This window comes from Alosa sapidissima, chromosome 5, assembly GCF_018492685.1.
Source record: "Alosa sapidissima isolate fAloSap1 chromosome 5, fAloSap1.pri, whole genome shotgun sequence".
NCBI classification, from domain to species: Eukaryota; Metazoa; Chordata; class Actinopteri; order Clupeiformes; family Clupeidae; genus Alosa; species Alosa sapidissima.
Genome location: NC_055961.1, coordinates 35,283,622 through 35,294,806, shown reverse-complemented (window position 1 = coordinate 35,294,806; position 11,185 = coordinate 35,283,622). Strand labels below are relative to the sequence as shown.

Sequence of the window (11,185 nt, the reverse complement as noted above, 5' to 3'; positions counted from 1 at the left end):
CACCGGAGCCATGGGCAACCAAGCAGGGAGAGCCGAGGAGCAGGAGCCAGGTCTGCCTCCACACAAGCATGGGTGCTCAGCTCTGTGCTAGACTGTCTGTCTCTTTCTCTTTCTCTTTTTTTCTCTTCCTCCTGTCTCCTTCCCTTTTTTCCTCTTCTTTTTGTCTCTGTTTCTCTCTCTCTCTCTCTCTCTCTCTGTCCTTGACTCTTGTTTCCCTCCTTCTGTTGTCTCTTTTCCTGTTCCATACTCCCTGTCTCCATCTCTCTTTCTTTTCTTGTCTTTTTTTCTCTGTCTCTTTTTCTCCCACACCTCCTCTCCTACAGCACACTGTCACTTACAGTAAGTTCATGTTTATGTTTGACATGACGCCAAGAGGTGTCTGTCAGTCGTCATTGCCTTGGTAACACATGGCTTTTTCATTGTCAACGTTCCCTTGCTCATTCTTCATCATTGCTATTGTGTGCGGACTCTCAGGAAACCGGTATCTGAACTGTTTAGTCAGACCTTACAGCTTTACACTAATGACCCTGTATGTTGAGTAACATCCTTCAGGCAGCACTTGAGAGAGAAGACATGAATATTGTTATTTCCGTCTTTTCTTCAGCGTGATTGATGGTGACAGGCATTCTTGGCCGATTCCGCCACGGCGTCTCTCTCGAGCGTGCTAAATTAATGGATGTGTTTTCATATGTTGAGACATGTAAAGTGCTGAGTAAGGTTGAGCTTGCCAGACTTCCATTGCTCAAAGAGAGAGTGAGAGAGAGAGTTAGGGAGGGAGAGAGAGAGGGAGTGAGAGAGAGAGTTAGGGAGGGAGAGAGAGAGGGAGTGAGAGAGAGAGTTAGGGGGTGAGAGTGGAAGAGTAAGGCTCGTTGGACCTGAGGACGTTCTGGTGCTTATCACAGTGCCTCCACAGTCTCGGTGCTGACCGAGGGATAAAACAGCCTCACACTCATACAGTCTCATTTCCATTACAAAGTCCCCTCCCCACGCACCCTCCAAACATCTCACAGCCTTTTTTTAGAACTTTCACTTCACAAAGCAGTCAGTTCACTCCATCACCATGTTTTGTCTCTTTTTCTCGCCTGTCTCTCTCTCTCTCTCTGTTTTGGTTTGTGTTGTTCACACACCATGTCCTTTTTTTCCAGTCACATTTGTCCCCTTTGCTCTGTGTTTGCATAATGTTCTATTCCTAGATTGTAAACAAACACACACACACACACACACACACACACCTTATCACAAAGCAATAGCTGTTGCTATCCGCTCTTATCCTTTAGTGTTTCCGTTTTCTCCTGGTCTACCATCGCGGCATTGGTCAGCTCCTCTTTTTATTGTGGATTCTCTATGTATAAGTGCATTCACAGTGGTCTGGCAGCTTTTGGCACATCTGTGGGCGGTGAATGTGGTCTCTGTGTGTGTTTTGGCAGAGAGAGGAGAGCACAGCAGTGGGGCTCTGTGGCGCTGTCGAACTCTTATCGGGCTTCCTGGTTTAAAAGACTCATCATGTCGGAGTGTGTGTGTGTGTGTGTGTGTGTGTGTGTGTGTACATGTATGTGTACGTGTACGTGTGTTGTGTGTGTGTCTGTGTGCATATGCTCTGTTTGAGATAACGCAGCAGGCCCTCTGTGGCAACTGTATTAGACAGAAGATTAACTCCAGTTGCACCCCCCATCATATGCAGACACACACACACACACACACACACACACACACACACACACAAACCTTCACACAATAACAATGCCTCTGCTTTGCATCCTCCAACAGGTCAACCTGTAGATGTGCGATTGAGTCATAGAGGGGGCTGTAGTGATCATGATTGTTTTTGCATTACTAGTTTCTGCCTGGTGTAGAATGTCTTTGTGGGATTGAGGCTTCCTGTTGCAAACATCATGGGAAAGAGTTGCAGAAGGAGAACATTTGTGGCGACATGTGGTAAAAAAATACAAGTATGCAGTGGTACAATTTACCTGGGAGGCCAGCCCAAGTAGTGCCAGCAGTATACGTGGGAAAATCTCTGTTTATGTTTTCCTTGTTTAAAAGAAGCAGATGTTATGTTTACGCTCAGGAAGCGGTTCATTCTGAATGTCTCCCCCAGTAGTTTAATAAGAAATGAACTTTGGAGGACTGTGACTTTGTTGCCTGGCAGATTTAGAGCGTCCTCTCTCCTCCTTTTGATGATTCATTCATTAGTGAACTCCCCCATCCATGAACGTTCACGTGCTCTGTCTGCACGCCCTCGCAGAGTTGTGTGCGCTCACACAGGGGGCTTTGAGAGTGACAGCACGCCAGAAACATCTGGAAAGAATCCCTCATCTCCTCAGTGTTCTCCAAGTGGTGTCACTTCCTGCTGTCAGAAGGTGCAGTGCAGTGACAAGGCGAGATTGTCCAGTTCACATGAGGAGAGGACTCCAAGGGCCTCTCCTGCGCCTCATCTGTCTTCACACACACACACACACACACACACTCACAGCTCACTGGGGACTGACCATCTCTGACTAGGGGTATCAACACACTCTCACAACAGCACTAACAATGCTGTTTTCTTGGTTATCTCGAAACCAGTCAGGTTTCTGAGGTAAGTTACTGCTCTTAAGAAAGAGCATGAGGTAAATCTGGAGATGGGGCTTGACCTCATAAATAAGATCAATTTGATACTGTTTATGAACATCTCGTCTGAAAGGATTGTCTGACTGGTATGTTTGGATATCTGTGGAGTTTTTTTTAGCTGTTTTGGTGCTCACGTTAGTCACTGTCTCCAGAATCCTGTGGTTCGTGAATTTGGATGGATGAACGCATTTGCAGGATTGATGAGCCCTCTCGCCAGTCCAAATCAATGCCTCTGTCTGAGCCAGGGTCATGTGAAGAAGACCGCTGCATCAAGCTGGCCCCTCCACAGTTGATCCAAGTAATCATCTTTGGAGTGTGAGTTTATGAATGCCGAATTCCACTGCAATTATGAGCCTCATCCATCAGAGAAAATGATTAGCACAGCGATCCATCACACTCAGACAAGGAGGAGCTTGAGAGCGTGGAGAGTGGCAGGGGCAGCGTCTCCGATGCCCAGCGTCTGCTCCACTGAGGCCCCGGAAGGCAGGAGAGAATCTGAGCAGCTGCTGCGATGTTAATGGATCTGCCACGCGCTTGTTTATTACTCCGATACCTCCGAACGGGCTTGGTATGGAGCGGCCTTCCGTAATGGTATTAGAATCGACTATTCCGTGGGTGATTTTTTTTTTTTTTTCTTTGTCCACTCTCCTGGTGTTGAAGGAGAAGAAGAGAACGGTCACAAGGGCAACATAATTTATCTTAACAGATTGCAACAGGACAGAGAAATATAATGTTACTGTAATTTGTGCCAGTGCTCTGTAAATTCGGTAGCTAAGTACAGTCATAAACATGTTTTGTCATATTAAATTTATTTTTTTTTTCATTATCAAGTGAAAGGAAAAGCTTATCCATTGATGTCGGATGTCAATGTTTTTCTGACTCCCTGTCAAACTTCAGGATCAGTCTTTGTCTGGTGGGGTCCACTAGACTATTAGCTCATGGTAGCTCCCTCATATCTAATTTAATTTCGAAGCTAAGGCTTGGCTCATCCTCGTCGCAGTGTTCCAGAAGTGACAAAGCGAGCTGCTGGGACTGGGGGCTAACACCTCTACCAGAAAATGTCATCCGCTGCTTTTGTCCTCACGCAGCACTCCAGCAACGTGAATCATTTCTCTCTCCCGACAGCTGAGCATTATTAGGGCCAGAGCAAGCACAGAGGATGCACAAAGAAACATGCTTCTGCTATCAATGGAACTGTCAGAGCCAAGCTTTATTGAATGTCATTGTGTCATTACTTCAGAAATATCAGAAGTTTCCACTCGGCCAAGAGGTCATATTTTGCTCTGTATCGGAACTCTGAGGCTGCTCGTTGCCCGGTTGCCAAGGGCAGGCTGGCACGGTGCCCACCCCCAGCAGATACCCAGATGACCTTATCAGTGAAATATGGCCGCACAGTGGGCCTATTTTCAGCTCGTCTGGAGAGGGAGACCCAGCCCTTTGTGAGATGTTTGTCCAGTGAGGTGGGCGAGTGCTAGACAGCCAGTGAAATAAAGAGAGAGAGAGGAGGAATGGTGCATTCTGCTCTTTCATGCTCAAAAAAGGATAGAAAACCACTGAAGCTTGGTGATGGCTCAGCCTTGCCCAAATGTTTAGCGGTTTGGGTAATGTGGCAGTAAGCTGCCAGGACACTTGGGGAGGTTTGGGGGGAGCTAAGGTTTTGATAATGTGTGAGTGAGTTGAGTGGTGATAGCGCTGCCGCAATAACAGTGTTACTCACTGGAACAACAACCTTGTTTGTTTTTGCTCTGTTCGCTCTCAGGCATCAGGAGTCGGGTTGGGGTTGGGGGAGGGGGAGGGGGGGGTGGTCTGATAGGCCTCACAGCAGGAGCTTTCTGCAGGAGATACGCGGGGCCAACGGAAAAAGATTTCTCAACCCAGAACGCTGGACATCTCCAGCAATCAGACTGTAATAATACGGGCTTGTTTTACAGGCCACTCTCCAGAAGGATTATATCTGCTTGAGAACACGGTTTTGGTCGAAAAGAAAAGAAACAGAGCCCGAGTTGGTGCTTACTGTTTCACTTTTGTTTTGGTCCTCCAGGACATGCCAGGACCTTTCACATCAACGTGAAATCAGCAACATTGATATAGCACAGCACATATGCGGATGTGAATGCTGATGTCTGTTTGTGTGCGTACAGTGGCATGTTCACAAGCTCACGGCATTCGATGGGGTTCCAGTCGTGCATGAAGTTGAGATTTAGTGAGCCGGTAATGCAAAGCGATCAGCTGCCAATGAAGGGCTCGGTGCAGTGCTGCCCTGTGGAGCCTGTTCCCAGCAGGCATGACTCCACCTCCTTCTCCCAGCAACATGCCACCAGCGGGTGTCCCCACCATTACAGTCCGCGCTCTGGTGGAGCTGATGGACCAATAAACTAGCAAGCACCAGCCAAATCCAAGTGTTTAGTTTGGACGTACTGCTGACCAACGTGGTTTGTGCTACATTCACTGACCGGTTTTTGAGGGGTGAGTTGTTTTATGGAACAATTGTGCAAAAAGCATTCTGCTTCATTGTACATGGCCAAATGAACACTTTCTCTCCCAGCTTCACTTGGACATGAGCAGGGTTTGGACATGGACCAGGTTTCAGAAGGATAATGGCAGTGATGTACCCCTGCTGGTTGACATGAGAGCCCTGAAATTCTGCCGTCAGCAAATTCTTTGTGTGTCGCCTCATTGAAGTTGACCATCAGGATATGGTGTATAGCTACGTCCTGGATTGTCCATGACTCTGAGGAAGCCAAGCCTGCCCACGCCTGAAAGGAAAGAAATGACTATTAATGTAAACACACGCACCTTTATGTCCCTTGTGTGCTTAGGACAGGTGTGTCATATTTGGATTTACCCTATTCTGCTTACGTGTGCATGTGTGTGTGTCTGTTTGCACGTGTTAGTGCATGTGTGTTAGTATGAGAAATACAGTTGCGTCAGTCTGAACACAAACATGAAACCTCTTTGATCATGAGACCCAAATATTACCCAAAGTTCACCCTGCTGTTCAGCCGTGGCTTTGTTTCTCAAACACACGTCCATAAATAAACCAGTGAAATACTTCCAGACCATCGCCTAACAATGCGGTCCTAGCGAAATTTCAACATGCGTGTTTACCTCTGTCTGAGACACAAAAGTTTCCCACCGTAAACCGCCCTATAATCTCGTCCGGTTTGGGCCCAGCGAGAAGGTCCGTATCGAGGCCTGGTGCAGTCAGACACAGGCTGTTTGTTTGTGATGTCGTCTCACGGAACTGCACCGTGGCCTGTGGGGAGTCACAGGATCGGACGACTGCTTTCACAGTAAACAGAGAAATGCAGCTCCACCCCGATTAAGATGTTTTCCTTGGAGAAAGGGGCTGCATAGTGACACCTCTCTCCCTGCCGCTGAAACGGGCATCGGTTTTGATACCCTTTTATGATATGGATGCTTTTCTGGGTTTGTTTGTTGACCATGACAGAGAGAAAGAGAGCAAGAGCGAAGGAGAGAAAAAAGGAGTGGAGGTCAGGGAGTGTGGAGCCGAGGACCCCTTAAGTGCTTTGTGGGTAAATCTGTCTCTGGCTCTGTGTTACAGCTTCTCATTAAGGCTTTATCTGCTCCGCTCCCAGGGGAATGACAAATACTTAATCTCAGAATAGATAGCTCCTCAAATCCCAATATATGAGAAATGGCCTAGAGAGAGCTTTTGTCAGAGCGTAAAACAAATCATGTAAACCCCACACAAAGCACCCACCACAGGGTTATCTTGTGGTGAAAAGTTCATTATTGTTCTCAAAATTCACAATAAATGTTTTTTTTGAAGTGAAATAATTTTAAGTGAAATAATTTAACTGTCTTTGTGCTGAACCAGAGCTTATACCATTGTGACCTTGTGGATTATCACTCATGACCTTCAGATGTTGCTGTTGTGGAAAGTGGAGTAGTTCACTCAAAATATATTTTCCTGTTGCATCGCTACAGGTATGAAGCGTGTTGAAATGCGCGCAGCGCAAGGCCGACCAAGGAACCCTCTGTGGTGTTTGAGTGGTCGAGACCTTTCTGTCAACCCTTTCATGTTGGCTCTCTCTCTAGGTAATTTAGCCAGTGAGATATCAAGTCAGTCAGCAGATAGCCATCTCTTTAATGTGTACGCCACAGTCCCCTCTTGTCCTCTTATGTAATGAGGGAACATTACCCAAAATCCTCTGATCACTTGATTTACTCATGCTCTAATGCCCGAAACCAGCTCAAGCCTTTACATGAAATTAGACTTTCAAAGCAGTTGAAATAATGCCATGCGACTGCTGTTCATACAGTATGTAGCTAACAAGTACAGTATACAGTATTACCAGAGGATCTTGTGAGGTTTTAAATGACATTTTCGCAGCTCATGGGTTGAAACTAAGGTTAACATTACATCCCAGCGGAGTACTCAAGCCCTTTTGTGAAGGTCTGTATCAGACACCATCACAAGAGACTACATCAAACATGGTGCCATTTAAAAACAGTATTGAAGACACACTCTTTCAGAAAGAGAGAGAATATCACTGTGTTTGGTTCGCTTTAGTCATGACTGGTGATCTCTGAAAACTCGAGGAGAGAGAGAGAAAATGGATGTTTTAGACACAGCGTTTGGTTGGCTGTGTTAGATTGTTTTTTTTGTGAAAGGATTTACAATGCTGTGGCACAGGAAATTATTGCTTTTCAGCCTTGACTGCTTACATGCTTTTAGGAAATTGTCCAATATCTGATCCAAGCCAAACAAAGCCCTTTTCTCTTGTTCTATCCAACCTATTTTTACATGTATATATCTGCACAATCTCGCGCGCTGCCACAGAGGAGCTTGGCAGATTGCTGTAGTCATGGACACTGATGTGAGGGTGTGATAAACGAACATCAAACAGCATCTCGGCCCCGTGCGCCGCTGCCCCCCCACAGACCAGCACTGTCAGCTCCGGGGCCAGAACATGGGCTGACAAGCAGCATTCTCAAAGAACCGCAGCAATGCAGACCTCAGAATACATGCTATGCAGAAAGCACCGCCAAACAAATCTGGTCAGCATTAGCCCGTCCAGATCAAATGCCAAATCAACAGTTAGGCAGCAGCTGTGTGTTAGGAACAAAACATGCCCTGGAGCTCAGAACCACGTGCCACACAGCACTGACTGTAAGTTGGTTATGTATGATTAGGTTATTGCCATGTTGCCTGAGTTTGTGCACTTGGTGATGTGGCAGCATTATTGGTGCATGAAACCATGGTTGCAATTGATGGGTCATAGTAGGATATTTCCCTTGTTCAAGTCAGGGTGGTTTATGGTGTCCGTCTCTTCCATTCATACTTGTTAGGAATGCCATTTAGGTATGCAACAGTTGCTTTTCTCACTGTCAGCTCACGACAGATACTGAAGCGTGCTTCTAATCTATAGTAAGGAGATGCAGTGCACAGTATGAAGCACACTTGCAGTGGAAATACTGAGATTAATCTGGGTGTTTTCACTCTGATGAATTTGACAGGCAACGTTTTTTTTTTTACTCTTGCCATAGTTGCATGTCATAAGCAAGAACGCCCTATCCGACTGAAATCAAATCCTAAAGCCGCAGCTGGTCATCTCGGGACTCTTGTCATCAGGTTAACCGAGTCTGTGGAATCTGCCACAACATAACTGTGGTCCTGTCATTTTTTTTCCTGAGGGAACTTAAGTATGAAAATATGGATAAGTAATGTTATGGTTAAGTGGAGTGATTGGGCCCAGGCCAACAGTGAACGGTAAATGGCAGAGTGGAGTCGTTGTAGGGGGGGCGAGGGTGCAGGGTTATAAAGTGCTTGTTCGTGAAGTAGTCAGCGGGAAAAGAAGGCTGACTCATTGACTGGGGTGACATCTTGACTGGTGTTTGGTCAAGGAAGGCTGTGTTCTTGGGCTGAGAGATTGGCCCATTATGTGATTGCACAGGGGATCGGCATGCTGCTCGCAAGTGCTGGAGCACAAAGCCACTTCAAAGCACACAAAACACGATACAATCAAAGACTTAGTAACACAAGAATAACATATTTCCTCATTTCCATACAATTATATATAGGGTTGATCCTTATCTATCGTAAACAGCCGGCCCCAAACGTTTGGCTAAAGCTATGCAAGGTCTGTGTTTGAAGGCGTATGGACGTCTGTGGTGGTGTTCTGGGTGGAATATGATCTCTGCCTCCCTCTGTGTATGTCATTTGAGCTTTTATCATTAAAGTGATTTATTCCCCTCTTAAATCCCAGCATAGCCTAATTAAACTGGTCCGCACTTTGCACAAATCAGGTCCCCGTCCACTCTGAGTCCGCAGTGACTTATACCGGTTGCCGGTTGGGTGGGGTGGGCTGGGGGGTACGACAGGGGCAAGTCTCCATCTCCATCTCCATATCCAGGTCTGCTGCATTACTGGGTCTCTGCTGCTCCTACAGTGTATCCCTTCCCGGCTGCTTTATCCATAAAGTGCAGCTGGTAACATCGGTTCTAAATCAACTACTCAGTCAATGAGGTCTGTTCTTTCACAGCACGAGTATTCTACAGCCACCTCCACATGATATCATTTCCTGATCATTTGACTTTATTTTATATTTTTTCTCTCTGAACAAGGCTTTGGGATTTGAAGCTGAGCCTGGCAGATTTGGTCTTGGCTGGAGCTCTCGAGGAGTGACAGAGTTCAGGGAACAATGCAGGGATGTGTGGGGGAAAGAGAGATGATGACTAGAGAGGAGTCTTTGAAATCTGATTATGACGACCGGGGATGGATAATCGCTGTAGTTTCCAATTTTCCATCATCCCACTCTGCATATGTGCTTATCATTTTACCCAAAGCCAGTGGGGAGCTGGAACTGACCTTTAGGATATTAATGTTATATCCCATGCACTCTTCAAAGCCTCTCAATGTGGATGCTTAGTGCCGCATGTTTGGTCTTCAAATAGCTCCCCAGGGTGTACAAAGCTGTATTGTCTTTGAATATACAGTATAGTGTGTCAGTGTTATGACATGTATATGTTGGCATTATGTTGATTCTTGCTGACTGCTCGCTTGACTCTTGCCATCTTGCCCGTTGAGTGTCACCACAGTGACGCATGGGGAAATTCTTTTCCCTTTTTTCCCCCTCCTCCATGAGAGGAAGTTGGAGAGGAATGCCAGTGCCGGGCCACTCTGTCCGCCAGTGTTATCCTGTGCATGCCCATCTCGCCCAGTCCAACGCGTGGTGTTCTGGACAACAGGAAGCCAGGACAGAACGGCAGCGGCTGTTTTTGACACATGCCACCATCACCAGCGCCCCACACACACACACACTCACACTCACATCCACATGACTGGAAAACTTTAGGGCGTCCCATGTGGAACTTCCTGGAGCCGCATGGCAGTGGAGGAGGGGGCTGAGAGCCAGGGAATGCAGAGTGGCAGATAATCCGGCACCACTAACAACACTATAGAGCTGCCTCTAGTATGCCAGTAGTACTTATTGCTGCACTAACATGCCCTTCTGGCACTCTACCTTGACAGTTTCACTTTTTTTGTAAGTCGCTTTGGATGAAAGCATTAGCTAAATGACTAAATGTAATGTAATGTAACAACAACACCACTTGCACCACCACCACAACCACCCTCGCTCCCCTCCCAGTGCAAAGGTCAAACCACAGTACAAGCTGTGCCACCCTCTTGTGTTCGAGTGCCCTCCCTGATGTCAAGGACCCCTGCGGAGTGAGGCGCTGTCACATTTCTACATCTGTCATCCATCAGAAGGCTCAGGGCGAGCGCACTGGGGGCATCCCGGGGGGGGGGGGGGGCCTCATAGTGTTGTGCACTTAGTCACCGACAGTCAGACGGGGGGGGGGGGGGGGGGGGGGGGGGTCACTGGGATCAGGCCAGCCAGGCAACTCCTACCGTGGTCTGAGACCTGTAGTCCCATCAGAATGGTCCGATTTAATAAATGTGACAGTAATTTAGTTACAAAATGAGAACATTCAGTCATTTAGTTGTGTTGTGATTGGATGTAGTTTCAGGAAGGGAGAGAGAACGGCCCTAAAGTGGAGTTAATGAATTACTGATTTAATATATTCTGAAGTTCTACATATGATTATGTATTTATAAATGAACCTGCTCCAGAGGCTGTAGAATGCATTTGTAATGAGGCTGTAGACTAAGGGGATATGTGCTGTTTTCAGATAGTCAGGCCTGTTGATATTGGCAGTTCTCGTCAGCTTTATTTGGCTGGCTGCAAACTACTGACAATTCACATACACTGCAAAAGCCGAGTATCAGGTGACATGCATGCACGGTCGCACAGTGGTAAAGGAAAAAAAGGCTCGTAAATGGCACGTCACTTTCTATTAACTGTTAAGAGCGCTGCACTTTGGATATCCTCTCTCATCCTTTCTCTCCCTCTATAATAGCATTTGTTCCATTTGTCTTGTATTCTCCCTCTGTGTTCTTTTGCCATGTCCAGTCTGTGGAGGTTGTATTTTGAGTTATATAGGGGCACTCAGGTAGTGTTGGGGTAATCAGTGGGGGCTGATTTACAGTTTCCCAGCCGTGCCACCACTGATGGGAACGGGAATCGCACTGCCCTGAGCGTCGGCG

General features: G+C 46.8%; 1 protein-coding gene across 9 annotated transcripts in view; it reads left to right on the top strand.

The window, feature by feature from the left end:
* The window catches only part of specc1 (sperm antigen with calponin homology and coiled-coil domains 1), an 86,343-nt gene that overhangs the window by 29,561 nt on the left and 45,597 nt on the right, over positions 1 to 11,185 (top strand). Inside the window, exon 1 of one of the 9 annotated variants that reach the window (XM_042091160.1) lies at positions 1 to 50. This exon is cut by the window's left edge and continues 538 nt beyond it. The exons of the other annotated variants lie outside the window; for them this stretch is intronic. Coding sequence (XP_041947094.1) covers positions 11 to 50 — 40 coding nt within the window. The 5' untranslated portion in view covers positions 1 to 10. The remainder of the gene's footprint in view (positions 51 to 11,185) is intronic. 9 annotated transcript variants of the gene reach the window in all.